This window comes from Peromyscus eremicus, chromosome 9, assembly GCF_949786415.1.
Source record: "Peromyscus eremicus chromosome 9, PerEre_H2_v1, whole genome shotgun sequence".
In the NCBI taxonomy this organism is placed as follows: domain Eukaryota; kingdom Metazoa; phylum Chordata; class Mammalia; order Rodentia; family Cricetidae; genus Peromyscus; species Peromyscus eremicus.
Window position 1 is genome coordinate 78,141,010 of NC_081425.1, and position 18,222 is coordinate 78,159,231.

General features: G+C 44.0%; 1 protein-coding gene across 2 annotated transcripts in view; it reads left to right on the plus strand.

The window, feature by feature from the left end:
* Vcl (vinculin) overlaps positions 1 to 18,222 on the plus strand; it is a 103,516-nt gene that overhangs the window by 74,511 nt on the left and 10,783 nt on the right. For both annotated transcript variants that reach the window (XM_059273838.1, XM_059273839.1), the window contains exons 10-17: positions 509 to 684; positions 4,165 to 4,355; positions 5,660 to 5,859; positions 6,914 to 7,042; positions 9,978 to 10,127; positions 13,852 to 13,960; positions 15,039 to 15,341; positions 16,657 to 16,781. In XM_059273838.1, the coding sequence (XP_059129821.1) occupies positions 509 to 684; positions 4,165 to 4,355; positions 5,660 to 5,859; positions 6,914 to 7,042; positions 9,978 to 10,127; positions 13,852 to 13,960; positions 15,039 to 15,341; positions 16,657 to 16,781 (1,383 nt within the window). The remainder of the gene's footprint in view (positions 1 to 508; positions 685 to 4,164; positions 4,356 to 5,659; positions 5,860 to 6,913; positions 7,043 to 9,977; positions 10,128 to 13,851; positions 13,961 to 15,038; positions 15,342 to 16,656; positions 16,782 to 18,222) is intronic.

An 18,222-nucleotide genomic window follows, 5' to 3' on the forward strand; every position in this document is an offset into this window, starting at 1 on the left:
CAAGCCAAAGAGTAATTTTAATGAAAATCAACAGGGCTGGTAGCATAGCTCAGTGGTAGGAGTGTATGGCTGGGTTTGATCCCCAATATTTGGGGTGGTGGGGGATATGACATGATGGTACACAGAAAAGAAAAGATGGAGTGATTTGATTTCACCTGAGCTAAGAACCTGTATAAAACAATTAGAATTACTGCTTAAAAAACGATGGCTAGGCCAGGTGGTGGTGGCACACGCCTTTAATCTCAGCACTTGGGAGGCAGAGCCAGGAGGATCTCTGTGAATTCGAGGCCAGCCTGGGCTACCAAGTGAGTTCTAGGAGAGGCGCAAAGCTACACAGAGAAACCCTGTTTCGAAAAACCAAAAAAAAAAACAAAAAAACAAAACAAAAAAAAACCCCCCCAAAACAAAAAACGATGGCCATTATGCCGTGTGACTAGAGCTTTTTCTGGTGATTTGTAAGTTTGAATGTGGTTCATGAGTAGATGACATTGTCCACTCTGGTGTGTAGAATTGGCTTGCAGATCCAAATGGTGGACCTGAAGGAGAAGAACAGATTCGAGGGGCTCTAGCTGAAGCTCGGAAGATTGCAGAGTTATGTGACGACCCTAAGGAGAGAGATGACATCCTGCGCTCCCTTGGAGAGATAGCTGCTCTGACCTCTAAACTGGGAGATTTACGAAGACAGTATGTATTTAAATTCTTAGTCCCACGTTAGTATCTCTCTATCTCACCTCCCACACACTTTCTCTCTCTTCTGCTTTAGGAGCATGTAGAGTTGACTCCCCATAACTTAAATGCATATATAATCCCCAAAATGTAGATCCTTGGACCCTTCCTCATAATGTATGGCAAATGAATGTGGGATCCCCAGAGGCTAAATAGTTTGTGACATGGCAAGGTCAGATGTTGCCTCTGTGTATCAGTGGTGTAACTGAACTTTAATAATTTATTGCTGATCATAGTTTTAAATGAGAACATTTAGCCCGCTGAGAATTTGTTTTTTGAGTTCTATTTTCAGTGTTTCTAAAGTAGGAATTTCCTTGCTATATTATGTTTGTTGCAGGTCTGTCCTAGACATGAGGAAAATCATTGTTGTAGTTAGCTATGAAAAGACTCCTGTGTGAATGTGTGAGCAAGACAGGAGGCATACTCTCTCCCTTCCCCAGCAGTGTGATTTCTTGAGTAGCAATTATATAAAGGATTCTTAAATTACATTTCCTGGATGATTGTTCCTATAATAACATCCTTGCCACAGCTTCCTCTCTTAAAGGCTTTCATCATACCTACTTTGATTATATAGAAAAGAGTTGTTCTTTTGTTCTGACAAACACATTGCTGTCTTTAAAACAACAAAACAGCACCATGGGCTGGGGAAGATAGCTCAGTTGGTAGAGTTCTTGTGCAGGGCTCTGGGTTTGATTGCCGGCATGGCATAAAACAAGGCATGGTAGAAGATGTCTATAATCCTAGAAATTGGGAGGTAGAGGCAGGAGGATCAGAATTTCAAGGTCCTCTGTGGCTCCATCATGAATCTGAGGCCAGCCTGGGCTATATGAGACCCTATCTGAAGAAACCAAGCCAAACCAAGCCAAACCAAACCAAATCAGCACCCTATCCTGGAATGCTCTACATTCCAGTAGGATGTGAGGAGGGTGGTCTGAGTTGAGTACCCTTGTCCTCCCTCTCTGCTCCATGTGTGTCTCCAGAATAATTGCTTTGTCCTAGAGGATGGTCTTCTCTGATCGCTAGAGGAGAACTGATCTTGGTCACGGGTAGAGCACAGTGGCTACACTCCCCTGCCAGAGCCTCTGGGACTGTTAAAGAAGGGAGTGATGGCGGAGAAGAAATGGCTGTCTTTTGTGCCGTAGTCCTGCAGCACCGTTCTCTAAGGATAACCAAAGTCATATTCCACTTCTTCCATCTAACTTATAGGTTCTATTTCTGTTCTTCTGTGAGAAAATGCCTATTTTTATCTTCCCAAAGTAAGAGATTCATTAGAATCCTGACAAAGAGGCCACGGCTGCCTAAGAAAGCAAAAAGGCAGAGTGAATTCCTAGGACCTGGCACACTCCATTGCAGAGGTAGATACTCGTGACTAGTTTTCAGATGACCCCCAGATAGCTCCTGGTAGCGATGATGACAGTAGACCTTCATGTGTGGCCGCTAATGCAGTCGTCATAGTTATCATTGTAACATGAACAGACGTGCACATAAGCTGCCGGAGCACTAGTCATGTGAAAACCACAGCAAACCCCTTCTTTGTCTAGCTTTGTAAGAGGGGAGGCTAGAGAAAATAAGAAGTTTTTACAATTAGTCGTTCTGGCAGATGGGTTGATACTTTCATATTTATAGATGAGGCAGGTGAAGGTATTTCTGTGACTGAGTAGTCTCTAGATATAAAATTAACCAGATTCTTTGTATTTTCTTTCTTTCTTAAATTGTTACTTTATGTTTCATGGGTGTTTTGTCTGTCTGTATGTCTGTGTACCACATGCATGCCTGGTGCTTGCAGAGGCCAGAAGAGGGTGTTGAATCTGGAACTGGAGCTGTCACAGATGGTTGTGCTGGGAATGGAACCTGGGTCCTCTGAAAGAGCAGCCAGTGCTTGTAACCACTGAACCATCTCTCCAGTCCTACCTTTTTGTTTTCATAATGGTTAGAATCACATCTTTGGAATTAGTTCTTTTGGGTCAGTTTATATTCTTTTTTTTGTTTGTTTTGAGAGAGGGTTTCTCTGTGTAGCTTTGGAGCCTGTCCTGGAACTTGCTCTGTAGACCAGGCTGGCCTTGAACTCACGGAGATCCTCCTGCCTCTGCCTTCTGAGTGCACATGATGTGTTTTTTTTTTTTTTTTTTTTTTAAATTTCTGTGTGGCTACACTTGTTTAGATTCTTTGGCGGCAAGGAACTGGATTGAAAATATGTAGAGGCATCTAATGGAACCCCAGCTTGAACTGTGGCCGACTCTAGTAGTAGCTAGAAGCTCCCATGTCCCCCTTTAGTATCTTAGCTCCGGTGGGTCCTGTATGTTTGCTTTACTTTCTCTGTGCATTTTAGTGGGGCTCTTCCTTTGGTCTTACTAACCACGCCCCAGGCTTAATGTGACTTTCTAGCTCCAGAGCCACCACTGGTTCACTTTGAAAATGTTTTTGAAGTGTGTTTCAAGGATTACTTGAAAATTTTGTTTAAAATATGGACCTAGATATAATTTATCAGCGTCTTTTTGGATGACTGATTTATCAATCAGTATCTAAAAATAGAATCCTAGATAACTTTGATTTGCCCTATACTGGGAGAAACACTAGAGTCTAATTAAATGTCATTTGTGACTGCAGGTGTGTCTTTGAGTGGAAAACCAGCCAGTTCAATCAGTTTTGGCAGAGAATAGGAGTTACAGGTCACTGACATAAGCTAGAACAGGTGGTTGTTTAAAAGAGAGCACTCTGAGGGCCAAATCTGAACCCAGACTCCACCAAATTAAATAATGGGATCTCACTCACCTTTGTGTGTCAGGTTTGTGTGTTAGCTAACACTGTTCTTCACCCCATAGGATTGTTGTATTCAATGATGTAAGGGAAGAACTTGTAGCAGACCTGGAAAAATTAGGGCTCAGATACAGCATTATTACTAGTTGTGTTATTACTATTACTAGTACTGTTTCTACTATGAACATGGCTGTCTAGGCACACCTAGTTCCACAGGGAACTTGTGGTGTTTTTGATGTTGTTTGTTTTTGTTTTTTTGATACAGGGTTTCTCTGTGTAGCCCTGGCTGTCCTGGAGTTCTGTAGACCAGGCTGTCCTTGAACTCAGAGATCTGCCTGCCTTTGCCTCCCGAGTGCTGGGATTAAAGGTGCCAACTACCCGGCTGGATCTTGTGTTTTTATATGTGGCAGATTGAGAGTGCAGGCAATCTAGTAGTGAGTGATTAGGCTAGCTAACATAACCTTGTAGTTGTATAATTGTGTAGACTGACTCAAACTAGGAGAAAATAATGTGAATTTCAATTATATTTAAGGGCTAAATAAACATTCATTTCAAGTCAATTTAATAATCGTTAGCAATTTTCTTTCCCATTAACATGTTATTAACAGTTAAATTATCTCAACATAATTGTGTCTACAATGTAAATTATAACTGGATGGTCGTTTTTATTTATTTCTGTAGGGGGAAAGGAGACTCCCCAGAGGCTCGAGCATTGGCTAAGCAGGTGGCCACGGCCTTGCAGAACCTGCAGACCAAAACCAACAGGGCTGTGGCCAACAGCAGACCTGCCAAGGCAGCTGTCCACCTCGAGGGCAAGATTGAACAAGCACAGCGCTGGATTGATAATCCTACCGTAGATGACCGTGGAGTCGGTAAGGGCTGGTCTCAGGGTAACTGTGTGGGCCACTGCCACGCGTCCCTTATGGTCAGTAAGAAGGTGCTGAAGAGTCTTGAGCCACTGGGAAGGTACTTTTTAGTGCATCTCCAGATGCAGCCAGGAAAATCTCTATTATTTAACCAAGTATTAGAGAGTAAATGATTTTGCTGTGGACAAACAGAAAGAGCTTCATAATGGAAACTTTGAACTGATTACTACCAGTCCTATGTATGTTTTCATTCCATAGTATTTCTCTTTTATAGTCTCTTTTATAACCAAGTACCCAGTTAAATATAGTTTTTGAAAAATGACAATAAAAGGTATTTGATGTCCTTACAGCATCCTGTAGAAATTGAGTCTTTTTTTTTTTTTTTTTTTTTTTGAGACAGGGTCTCTATGTAGCTCTAGTTTTAGCTGTCCTGGAACTCACTATGTAGACCAGGTTGACCGTGAACTCACAGAGATCTACCTGCCTCTGCCTCCCGAGTGCTGGGATTAAAAGCGTATGCCATCAGGCCTGAATGTTGAAAATATTATAATCTAAAAGTTTGATTTTTAAGAAGACCTAGAAATAGAGTTATATGATTTTATTTTATGATTGCCTAGCACATCTGCTGAGGCTGAAAAACACCCTCTCCTTTCCCCCGTTCCCTGGGTAAGTTGAGTGTGTGAATTTTTGATGTCTAGTGCCAGTGAGGGGCTAGAGGATGGGCAGATGCATAAGCTGGTGTAGGAGTGAAGCACACAGCCCTCTGTTCTGTGCTCAGTGTGTTAAAGCGTTTGTACCCACTGGGCGGCAATTGGGTTGTTAGGAGTTTTTTCTATTAATTTATTTCTGAGGAGTTCTTATCAGAATGATGTAAACAATGAATACTATTGTAATACTTAACAGACAGTAAGATAGTTATGTTTATTAAATTGTAGCCTATATTTTTAGGTGATTTTTTGGTTTTGTTGTTTTTATAGTGCTAGGGACAAACCCTAAGACTCGTGTGTGCTGGGCTGGTAGTCAGAAAGATATTTAGTTAAGTGAGCACTGCTCATTGTAAAGAAAAGGAGGAAGGAATACAAGTCAAGCTTCGGGTGTCGGTCAGTATTAGATATGCATGAGGCCCTGGGTCCAATCCCAGCACTTCCCCCACTTCTGGAAAGTTAATGTATGGTTTGTTCTCTTTATACTTTTACAGTTTGTCGGAGAATCCTGTACTCCTCTTAAATGCTATTTAAAAGAATCTGGAGTGACACCACAGCTCCTTCCCTGCGTCTGTGTGAACTTAACGTGTTTCCCTCTTGGTTTAGGTCAGGCCGCCATCCGTGGACTTGTGGCTGAAGGGCATCGGCTGGCCAATGTCATGATGGGACCCTATCGCCAAGATCTTCTTGCCAAGTGTGACCGTGTAGATCAGCTAACAGCCCAGCTGGCTGACCTGGCTGCCCGAGGGGAAGGGGAGAGTCCTCAGGCGAGAGCACTTGCTTCCCAGCTCCAAGACTCCTTAAAGGTAGACCTCGGTCTATTCTTTGATGTCTGTGAGTCTAAAGGAACAGTGAAGAGAAGAGACTTTTGTACAGCGTGCACATGCGTGTGGAAGTCAGAGGACCACCCAGATGTCAGGCACCATCTACCCTTATTTTCTGAGACAGGGCATCTCATTGTTCCGGAGCTTGCCGAGAGAGTAGGCTGGGCAGCCAGGACCCCAGGGATCTGCCTGTCCACACCTCTCCAGTGCCAGCATTTTTTCGTGTGGGGTTTGGAGATCAAATGCAGGTTCTCCTGTGCAAGGCAAGCACCTCACTGACTGAGCTGCCCCACCACAGCCTGAGACTTGAGATTCTTGGGTTTAGGGAAAATTAAAGCAACGTGACCAAATGTATAAGGAGATCAGAGCTTATTAGGAATAAGCCAAGTGGCAGCAACTAACGTTTTTTTCTAAATTTCGCTTAATTATGAGAGCTTTCATGATTTTGCTCTGTGCACATATCATTTCACTGATATTTAGTCAGTATTTATTTATTTATTTTTTTAGATAGAGTGTCTCACTGTAGCCCAGGCTGGCCTTGAACTCTTGGCAATCTTCATAGCACGACCTTCTGAGTGCAATGATTATATGCACGTACCTGGAGGCTATTGATTTTCTTTTAGAAACCTTATTATTATTATTTTTTTAAATTTCTTTTGAGGTAGTAAACTATTTAGAAATTTGGTACTGTGTTTTCCAAACAGTTAATAAAGTCATCACCAGGCCTGGCTAGAACTGGGGACAGTGAGGAACTCCAGTTCTCCTTAGAGCCTCCTTGGGGGTCAGCCCTGTGGTTCTCGCTGTCATTTCATGGTTTCTACCAGGAAAGGAGCCATGTGTGCCCCTTGACTAGGCACTAATGTCTTAGAGGACAGAATTCCTAACTAGAATGTGCTAGCTCTGTGCTTCGTACGTATTTGATATTCAAGAACTAGTTTTGAAAGTGAATGAAAGACGGAATGAATGTGTCGGTGAAGTGAGCAGCTATGCCTTCTGGATGTTGCTGTCAGTTTCATGTGTAAACAATCTTTTTAAGGATCTTAAAGCTCAGATGCAGGAAGCTATGACTCAAGAGGTGTCCGATGTTTTCAGCGATACCACAACTCCCATCAAGCTGTTGGCGGTGGCGGCCACAGCTCCTCCTGACGCACCCAATCGGGAAGAGGTGGGTATTTGAAGGACATGGGTCGCTTGTGGAGGAAAGATGGAAGGGCAAACGCGGGACATCTTCCCCCAGGAGTACCAGTCATGTCTGTCTGTGAGCGCTAGCTGCAGCATATCTGATCGTTGGATTAGAGCAAGTGGCATTGCTTTTCATCCCATAGCAAGGAGCCTGACATGAGAGGAAGTATCTTTGGCATTGATCCAAAAGGTAAAAGCTGGCTTCTCTATGGTTTTCTTGGTGTTTTTCTCAAGGGAAGGTATCACTCCAGGCAGAAAGAAATGAGGGATGAGGGTCACTCCAGCCACAACTTTCTGAATAGGGCATTTTAGACTCAGCCCGAGTCAGGACACTCCTTTAAACTCACTTGATGTAGTAATTCTGTGCAAACCCTTCCAGTGACTCCTCCCTCCTCCAGAGTGAATCCAGAGTCATTACAGTGAACAGTGGGCTAGTGATGTGCTGGTAAGCTAACTCTTCAGGAAGAAAGACCCCCCAAAGGCCTGGTTTGTAAGTGGGTGTTGCTTGGATCTTCAGTATGTAACTACTCAGTGGGTTGTATTGGTTTTGTTTTTTGAGACAAGGTCTTTCCTAGCCATCAATTAGGCACAGAGGAAAAGTTGGAGGGCCATCCAAGATGTAATAATTTTGGGTCAATGTTGCGATCTTACTTCTTAGCAAACTCTCTTTCTGGCCTAGGTTAGGAGATGGTTCAGTTCATAGTCCTCTAATGCTAGGGCGATTTGCTACTTTTCCATTCCAGCCCTCTACATCTCAGACCCCTAGACCCAACTCTCTGCTTGTCTTGTCCGTCTAGGACCCAGGTTCTAGTTGCTTCATATGTGTTCTAGATGCATGTGCTGTTCCTGTTCGAAACCGTTTCCAGTAGCCTTTCCCTAGTCCTTCACACCGATGGATGACTCAGGCATATTAATTTTATATCACCAATAATTTTGGATCCTTTCTATCGTGTTGCCACAGTTTAAATTCTGATTCTTGGTCTTCGCCCCCTGGGTGGTTGCCTAGCTCTGTTGTCTTTGAATCATTCGTTAAGCCACCACCGAACTGGGGAAGAGGGAAAGTTCCTCCAGCCTTGTGCTTCTCCTGGTTAAGCCATTCAGTGGGCATCAGGACAAAGCTGGAGCTTTGTGCTGTGGCTTTGTTTACATGTTTGTTTGTTGTTCATGTACCCCAGGCTGACCTTGATCTTGTTAGGAGGCTGAGGATGGCCTTGAGCTCCTGACCTTCCTCAGTGCTGCACCCATAGATTGGGCCCTAACACCTGGCTTGTGGGACCCTGGGAGTCCAACTCAGGACCTCATGCATGCTAGCAAGCTCTCTACCAATGAGCTGTGTCCCCAGGCCCCTGTGGTCTGGCTCTTCTGTTCTTCTCGTGTTGGTTTCTTACAGGTTGCTGTCTCTTACCTCACGTTCCTGCACTAGCTACTTGTGTGTGACGTCTTGCATCCTCGGCCCTCTGTGTCTTTGTTTCTTCTCTCTACCTTATGACCTCTGGCTTCTTTTCTGCCTGGTTCCTCTGTGTCCTTTTGCTTTGTGGACAGATTAAGTACCTTTCCTTTTACTCCCATAGGATTGCTGTGTGGCTCTGCTATTTCACATTGTGACACACCTTATTACAAATGCCTGTTGCTGGGCTTCCTGCTAGGTTGTGAACCCCTTTAGGTACACATCATTATTTTCTCCATTTTTAATCTTTTCAGTACCTACCTTAAGACTGGGCAAATAGTAGGCAGTCAGTAAATTTTGACTGAGCTCAGAGAAAAGCAATCTAATGCATCAGTTGAAGGGAGAACAGATACAGCCTGGGCTTGAAATGTCCACCAAAGTAGGCAGCAGACCCGTAAATCTATAGTGTGGGGGTCGGCGAGGGTAGGATACCTTGTGAGGCCAGGAGAACAGGACTGGACCAACTCTTGGTCTGAGAGTGTGATCCTTACCTAATAGGAACCCAGGAAGCTGAATCAGAACAGGAGGTCAGGACAGGCTGAGACCGCAGTTGCTGAATGTAGAACACTGGTATGAGAATGGGACTTGCTGTCCAGCTGGAGACCTTCAGAGATTGTCTGACTTGAGTCAGAGTGGGTACCAAGTACAGAAGTAGTACCCTCGGTGGGGTGTAAAAGAGAGGTGTTCTGCCGGGCTCCTGGCATGCTCAGTGCTGTTTGGTAGACCTTCTTTTCCACTCATCGATCCTAATGTCACCCAAGAAAATAGGAAGCCTTTTGTCCCTTTAAGTTAAATAGTTTCTTTGATGTTCAGCCTCTCCTGAGACCCGCAAGGGAAGGAAAGTTAACTCTTTAAGATTCAGAGACCCAACTGAACAGTTGAGTAGATGGGTTTGCGTTTGGCACTAATAATATCACCTATCCTTGCCCTTGCGTTAGTCTCGTGTGAGCATCAGCTATCATTTTCCCACTGAGGTCAAGGGCAGAGTTTTTACAACATTAATGGTAATGGGATACATGGGGGGAGGCTGGAGCTAGGTGAGGACTCTTTGTGGATACTCAGGGGCTTGTAATGCACCCAGCTGCCTCCAGTAGAGCCTGGAGTGGGTTTGTCTGTCTTCATCAAACTAAGAGCAAAAACCTTTGGGGAATGAGAAAATTTAGTCTTCACTATTCTGTGAACTCATTGCAAAGTGTATAATTCTGTGTGTATCCTGCTTGCTCGTGGTAAGTAAGCTTGAACAAAGATTCAGGGACGTGTCTCTGTGTGTGTCCATGATGCTTAAGACTGAACCTCTGAGGAAATGTATAAATGTCAAGGTTTGGCATTTCACTATTGTTTAGTAATAAGACTTGATGTCATCTCAAATTTTTGAGCAGTTGCAGAATCAGATGAAAAACGTCTTTTCTCAGACTTCCTGATGTATTGCATTGAGATACATTTCCTTGATGTCTTTATTTTTTTTCTCCAGGTCTTTGATGAGAGGGCAGCCAACTTTGAAAACCATTCAGGAAGGCTTGGAGCCACAGCGGAGAAGGCGGCTGCTGTTGGTACTGCCAATAAATCAACGGTGGAAGGCATTCAGGCGTCAGTGAAGACAGCCCGGGAACTCACTCCCCAGGTTACACTTTTCTCACTCTTCATCTCAGTACCATCATATAGTATTTACCAGATGAAATTAATTATAGCTGCTTTGTTAGGATCACACTTTAAAAAAGTACGCAGAGGGGCTTGGAGAGATGGCTCAGCAGTTAGGAGCCATCTTAAGGCTCTTCCAGAGGACCCCAGTTTGCTTCCCAGCGCCCATGTCATTTGGCTCACAGCAGCATGTAGTTCCATCTCCTGGAGATCTCATGCCTCTGACCTTCATGGGCACCTGCACTTGCGCACAAACCCACATGCGACATACACACCTACACATACTTAGACATAATAAAAATAAATCTCAAAGACATGTATACGGAGCTAGGCAAGTAGCTCCGCTGGGAAAGTGCTTGTCACATGATTATGTGGACTTGAGTCTGGATCCCCAGAACTCATGTAAAAGCCAGTCATGGTAGGGTATGTCTGTAATACAGTGCTCCTAAGGCAAGATGGTGGGTGGAGACAAGGAGAATCCCTGGGAACTCACAGGCCACTGAGTCTGGCATACACGGTCAGGAACAACAAAGAGACCAATGTCTCCAACAAGTCGGAAGGTGAGGACCAACACCAAGGTTGTCCTCTGACCTCCGCACTCACAAATGCTAGCATGTGCATGTACATCATATATACACACACCATACACACATACCCATATCCATATTTACATATTCATTGGGTCAAACTCTAGGATTATAGAGGACTTGGACCTTTCTATATTTTTGCATTGTTTGCAGTTTTAAGTAGTGGTCAGTATCATTTTGAGAGCAAAGCCAGGCAGGAAAGCAGCCCCTCTGCTATCACACTTAGGTAATTAAGCATCTCTTTGAGGAGACTGAGAAAGATAGCTGTTTCTATTGCTAGTTTTCCTCTTCTACCTAATTGCATAACTAAGGTATGTAATTAATTATGTGACCAAAGTATAGCCAGGAAGTTTGAGAACAGAAGAAGATTTGGAAATGAGAGAAAACAAATTGGATAGAATTAAAGTTCTAGTAAGTCCCAGGCTGGACTAAAACTATTTAATGATAGAATTATAGGTGTGCAGTAGCATGCCCACCTAGCTCTCTTTTCTTTCTTTCTTTTTTTTTTTTTTTTTTTTTGGTTTTTCGAGACAGGGTTTCTCTGTGTAGCTTTGCACCTTTCCTAGAACTCACTTTGTAGTCAAGGCTGGCCTCGAACTCACAGAGATCCGCCTGGTTCTGCCTCCCGAGTGCTGGGATTAAAGGCGTGCGCCACCACCGCCCGGCCCACCTAGCTTTCTTAAAAAGATCAGCTGCTCAGCATCATTTAGTGTAATGTTTGTGCAGGGTTGATTCCCCCTTCTCCTCTTAATATATAGTAAAATCCATTACATTTATTAAGTGTCTATAATGTATAGAGATTCTGCTAGGCTTTATAAAGCTGTCGTTCTCACTTTTGTGGGAAGTTCTCTGGGAGGAGAGGGAAATGGTCCATGTGTGTCTGTATTGCCTGTTAAGACTTTAGAGTTTTTCTGTCTCCCTCCCCTACCTCTTCCCCCTGCTTGGAACTCACATCACCACTGAGCTATATGCCCCAGCCCATTTGGAGAAGTCATGTTCATTTAACTTTAAAAAACAAACAAACAAACAAACAAACAAACAAACAAAAAACCAAACAAAAAAAAAAACCAAAACCAGATCTTGTTTGTGAAGGCCAGGCTGGCCTTGAACTCACATCAGTGCCTTGAATGATGGGGCGACAGGCATTCACCCACTGTGCTTATTGGATAGAATTAAATTAAATTGATGAGAGGGCAGCCAACTTTGAAATCTGCATCCATCCTTTTTAGGAATTTTTATAAGATCTGAACATTCTTACTTTAAAACAACAACAACAAAATCCTTCCATAAAACACTAGACAAAACAATTTCAGTATAAAACTGAGATTTAAAAAACAAAACAAAAACCCCAGAAGTACAGAAGTTTAAGGACTGTAGCCATATGGGCAAGTAAGTCTTCCTGCTTTTCTGAAGTGTTCAGAGACACTGACCCTTCCTTTATTTCTTTCTCCCTCTCCCCTAACAGGCTTTCCTGAGCACGTGGGCTCCCCCATCTCCCCTAACATGCTTTCCTGAACTTCCTCCAGTATTTTGGACTTCTTACTTTTCCTCTCAAGTGTCCCTCCCTGCCATGTGGCCGCTTGTTGAGCCACCTGTCTGCCCCCATGCCAGTTTAAATGCCTTTTTCCCTTTTCTCCTAGTTCATCTCCTCAGGCAGCTGCTGATTTCACAGCTTGCCCACCCTGTGGTTTTCCTTTTAAACTCTAATACAATTGTCCTTGTGCTTCCAAAACAAAAACAACCCGGAAAACTAGACTCAACACTCCAGTCTTGGAAAGAACGAAGGCTGTAGAGACAGATCTGGACTCAAATGCATTCTAACGTTCTCACTCCATGAAGTTATTCCTTCATAATGCACTGTTTTGAGGAATAAAAACATACTTGCATGGACTGTGAATTACCAGCTACTCAGTACATCTTTCCCAAACACTGTCACTCATAAGATGCTCTAGAGCATCTTGATTTTTGCATCTTGGAAGTGAAGGTGTTAATCTGCCCCACCCTTCATGAGGTTGATGTAAATTTTCAGTTGTGTAATGAGTGTGAAAGCAGTTTGTTAGCTCAACAGGTGTTTTAGTTAATACTATTCTAAATAAAATTTGAGTAATTTTTTGTTAATTGTGAATAGGTGTTTTAATCATTATTCAAAAACCAGTTCTGATTAATGTTTTATTTCATGCTAATATTTTATTTTATAGACAGGGTTTTATTATGAAGCCCTGCTGGCCTAGAATTTACCAGATTGGTCTTGAACTCACAGAGATCTCTTTGCCTGTCTCCCCAGTGATAGGATTAAAGGCATGCCTACCATGCCAACCTTTTCTCTTATTTTTGAGATATGGGTCTTGCTATGTCGATAGTCCAGGTTAGCATTAAATTTGAAATCTTTCTGCCTGCTTTCACCTCCCGAGTTGCTGAGATTATAGGCAATATACATTTGGTTGATTTTTTTTTTATTTTATTAAAAAAAATTTTTTTATTGTTAAAAACACTGTTTTGCCCAGGCTGTTTTTCAGCTTTATTCCTGCCTCAAGCTGGGCGGTGGTGGCACATACTTTTAATCCCAGTACTCGGAGGCAGAGGCATGAGGATCTCTGTGAGTTCCAGGCCAGCCTGGTCTACAAAGTGAGTTCCAGGACAGCCAGGGCACTCTGTCTCCCAAAACAAAACAAAACAAAACAAAACAAAACCAAACCAAACCAAACCAAACCTCCTGCCTCAGGCCCCCAGGTGCTGAGACTGCAGGATTGAACTACCTTGCCTGACTAAATTTTTAGTTTCTTTTTGGTTCTTTTTAAGATGAAAGGGTTGATATAAAGACATCAACTCTTTAATATGTCAGCTTTATTGTATTGTTCTGAAATATTAAATGAATGTTCATTTACTTTGACACCTTATTTTTTTTTCTTCAAACCAGGCTGTGACCCCAAAGCCTTTGTGTGAAGGGCCCACTCTGGGGTCTGTTTGTGGCACCAAACTTAATGTGTTCAGCCTAAAGAGGCTTGCCAATTTTGGTTTTCTGGTGCCATCTATAGGTAAAATGGGGAAAAGCTTTCGTGGGGATTTGTTTTTGGAATGTGCTTGTGCCCTGGTATGTGAAGATTGCTTTGTCATTGACAGGTCATCTCTGCTGCTCGAATCTTACTGAGGAACCCCGGAAATCAAGCCGCTTATGAACATTTTGAGACCATGAAGAATCAGTGGATTGATAACGTGGAAAAGATGACAGGTAGAATTTTGCAAAGTTTGTTTGGTCTGATGCGTGCGTTCTGAGGACCTCAAACAGGACCAGTTCTATCAACTGTAATTGGATAAAGAGACGGTCAGGTGCTCGACAGTGTGCTTGGCCCTGATCAGGCTGCGGAGCAGTGGCGGCTTCTCATTCAGGCTTTGCTGCTGTGCTAGAAGAGAGACTGTCGAGTCTCCTTTATTTTACTGCTGCCCTCCGGTGTGATGTTCACTGTTACAGGTCCTATCTTCCCTTTGAATAGCGTCTTTGCCCAGTCCCAGCTAGAGTTTGGTTTCAGCGGCTGGGAGGGTACAGTGAGTGGCACTGTCATCTTCAGAGCGATCACATTTCATGGAACCACAATAGCGACCATTTAACCCAGCCTGTCTCAGAGTTTCCTCCAACTTATCAACTACATAGTTCCAAAAAAAGGGAGACAACCGTGTCTGTGCGACTGAAGAAGAACCCCCGAATCTTCCCCGGTGTCTGTGGAGGGGTAGATAGGACAGAGGGCAGAAATGAGGAGTGTGGGCTCGTTGCTGCCCTGTAGAACCTGCTGTCAGGGGTTTGTAGTAGCCAGAGGTGAAAGCGGAGCTCCCGAAGTGTCTAGAGAGGTAAAAGAAACGAGACGCAGGCTGTTAGGGTTACGGAGTCCTCCGTGCAGCTCGTCCTAGGCGCTCCAAGCTGCCAGCAATCAGCAGATGGCCGGAGAGGGAGACGGGAGGAGAGCATGTCATTAGCAGATGCTGGGCTGATGCTGTAGTGAAGGATTCAGACGCAGTCCTTGCTCCCTCCTGATGTCTTTGCGGCTCTGGTTGTCTGTGGTGGATATCAGAGGGGGCCAGTGACCACGGTCAGTATAAATCCCGAGTCTAAATGACCTTCTGGGCTGTGCTTGCACTTCTGGTTTTTAAGCTATTTTATTCACTTGAAAGCTTTCAATTTTGTAGGGAGGGCTTAGAACTGAGAAGAGAATTCTGAGTGTTGTACTTTCTCATGAGAGGCAAACAGACAACAGTGTTGTAGAGTCTTTGTTCTTTTAAAACCAAACTCAGTTCCATTTCTGTTTTCTTGACAGGGCTGGTGGACGAGGCTATTGATACCAAATCTCTGTTGGATGCTTCTGAAGAAGCAATTAAGAAAGACCTGGACAAGTGTAAGGTAGCCATGGCCAATATTCAGCCTCAGATGCTGGTAGCTGGAGCAACCAGCATTGCTCGTCGGGCCAACCGGATCCTGCTGGTTGCTAAGAGGGAGGTAGAGAACTCTGAGGACCCGAAGTTCCGCGAGGCTGTGAAAGCTGCCTCTGATGAATTGAGCAAGACCATCTCCCCAATGGTGATGGATGCCAAGGCAGTGGCTGGAAACATCTCTGACCCTGGTAAGCAGCCGTGCATGGCGTCTTTCATCCTACCTGCAAGGCTAACTCGGCAGAGATGGGAAAGGAGTAGGCATCCACAACCACCCATACAAAACCTGGGAGCAAAAGTATGGACAATGCCTGGTGTGGTGCTTTCTCCTCTAATCGCAGCACCCAGGATGCTGAGGCAGGAGGATGACTGAGTTTCAGGCCAGTCTGGGCTATTTAGCCAGTTCGAGGGCAGGCAGGGTTATAGAATGAGACTATGTCTCAAAAAAAACCAAAGGAAAAAAATTGTAGACATTTAGTTTGAGAATGTTGTATTAATCTTTCCTTCTGTTCAGTTTTGTGTAGTATTGCCAGGCTTGTTGATGTCTGGATCGGTATCTCTCCGCTTTCTTCACATTGTCTGGCTTCCTAGCCCAGTTCACAGTCATTAGTTTGGAAACTTTAAAAAAAAAAAAAAAAAAAAAAAAAACTTAAAAAAAAAAACAAACCACAACAAACTAGCTACCCACCTGCCGACCATTTAGTTCATGAAGTTGGTATGACTTCTCTTCTTACATACAATGACCTCTCTGTAGAGAATCTTGTTTTTGTCAGATCTAGAGTGCCTAAACTAACTCGGGTTTCTTAGCCCTACATGAAAGAATTTGAGTTTCCTTCAGCTCCATTTAGATGCTGGTTTCAGTATCACTAGAGGAGATCATAATTGCAGCTGCTCGTGTGGTTCCAATCATGTCTATTCCTTCCCCTTTGGAAACCAACATTTCCCATCTCATCCGTGAGAATCTAGGCTGCCTGACTCACTACTGACCTAGGCAGAGTCTCCCTCAGATTCCCAGTCCACCATCACTGTGGGTGCATTTGATCTTTTCATTGGAATTTCTAAATATTTTAGCAGATCAAGATAAGGACTAACACACTGAATGCCAACTAGAGCACAGACATAGAAAGGTGAGATGTACTCTAGGGAGCTACAAACCCAATCTGGAGCTGACATCTCCACTCAGTGACTCTGCACTCAGCAGACCTGTCTCATGACCATACTTCATCATAAGAGAAGTGATGGGTACCACTTGAGCCTAGCTCACACCCAGGATTCTCCCAAGCACTTGGGTTGTACCATCAGAAGGCATCCTCACCCCTGTAGGAACAACTGCCTTGGGCTACTTCCTCAGGGCCTCTGACCTGCCCTACTTCCCTTGTCCCTGCCCATGATTCCCACTGGCAGCTTCACATCCAGCCTCGTTAATGGGAACCAGTTCTTCTGCTGGACGGGCAGTGCCTTGGGCCCTGACCTGGCCAGCTGAAAGTGAGAGTGTGTTCTTTTTAGGCCTGCAAAAGAGCTTCCTGGATTCAGGATATCGGATCCTGGGAGCCGTGGCCAAGGTCAGAGAAGCCTTCCAGCCTCAGGAGCCTGACTTCCCGCCTCCTCCACCAGACCTTGAACAGCTCCGAGTAAGTAAGCTCAGAGATGGGAGGAATTGAGCAGCCAGGGGTTGAGTCTGTGCGAGAGGCAGATCTGCTTTTACCTGCTCCAGGTCCAGGTGGCTCGTGTAGCTTTTGTGTGGTTAATTAGAGACAGACCTTGATTTTCATTCCTGAGTTGCGTGGCATCATAACCCAGCACTTCATATGTCCTTAACGTGACGCTAGCCTGTGTGACAGGGTGAGAAGGGAGCAGGTAAGTGCAGTTGTGATAGATGATGAGGGATGAGCTGTAGAAGAGTGTGGACATTTGGTGGTGAGGATTTTGCTAAGAGGGGGATTGCAGTATTTGACTCTTGTTAGGTTCTTGCCTTTCTCTCTTTTTAGTAACAAAATTAATACTTGATTTTAAACATATTAAATTGTGTGTGTGTGTGTGTGTGTGTGTGTTCAGGGGCATATGCAATTTGTGCATGTGCTTGTGGAGGGCACCTTCAGGTGTTGTCTGTCAGGAGCTACCCACCTTCATTTTGGAGCCAAGACCTCTCACTGGGATGGAGAGGGCTTGCTGGCTGGCCAATGAGTCAGGATTTGCTTGTCTCCGCCTCTTCAGGGCTGGAGTTACAAGCACACACCACCATGCCCAGTCGCTGTTTGGGGGTTTGGTTTTGGTTTTTTGAGACAAGGTTTCTTTACACAGCCTTGGTTGTTCTGGAACTCACTATTAGACCAGGCTGGCCTCGAGATCTCACAGAGATCTGCTTCCTCAGTGTTGGGATTAAAGGTGTGTGCCACCACTCAGGCCAATACTGAGTTTTTTACTTGGGTGCTAGGGATCAAACTGGGGTCTCCATGCTTGCGTGGCAAGTGCTCTACTATCTCCCCAGACCAAGAAGAATTCAAATTTTTAAACAATTTTTTATTTTATATGTGCGGGTGCTGTGCACTGCTTGCATGTGTAGTGCTCAGAGCCCAGAGGTGGCCCCAGAGCCCCTGGATCCAGAGTTAGAGATGGCTGTGAGCTGCCTTGTGGGTGCTGGGAATTTGAACCCATATCTTCTGGAGGAGCAACAAGTGTTCTTAACTGCTGAGCCATCCCTCTAGGCCCTCAAATCCTTTTGTAACTCTTTCCCACTAAGTACCACGAATATAATTTTCCATGCTTTAAGAATAAGCTAGTTGAGTAATATCCTAGAAACAGAAATAGTAATGATCATATGCAGATATTTACTCCAGCTAACAGTTTAGAAATATGCTGATTTGGGAATAGCACATCGAGACAATTGTATTTACTTCCTTTAGTCCTTCGGTATGTTTTCTTTACTTTTTTTTAATCTTTTGGGTTTTGTTTTTTTTTTTTTTTTTGGAGCTGAGGACTGAACCCAGTGCTTTGCGCTTGCTAGACAAATGCTCTAACATTGAGCTAAATCCCCAACCCCTATTTTTTGGTTTTTCAAGACAAGGTTTCTCT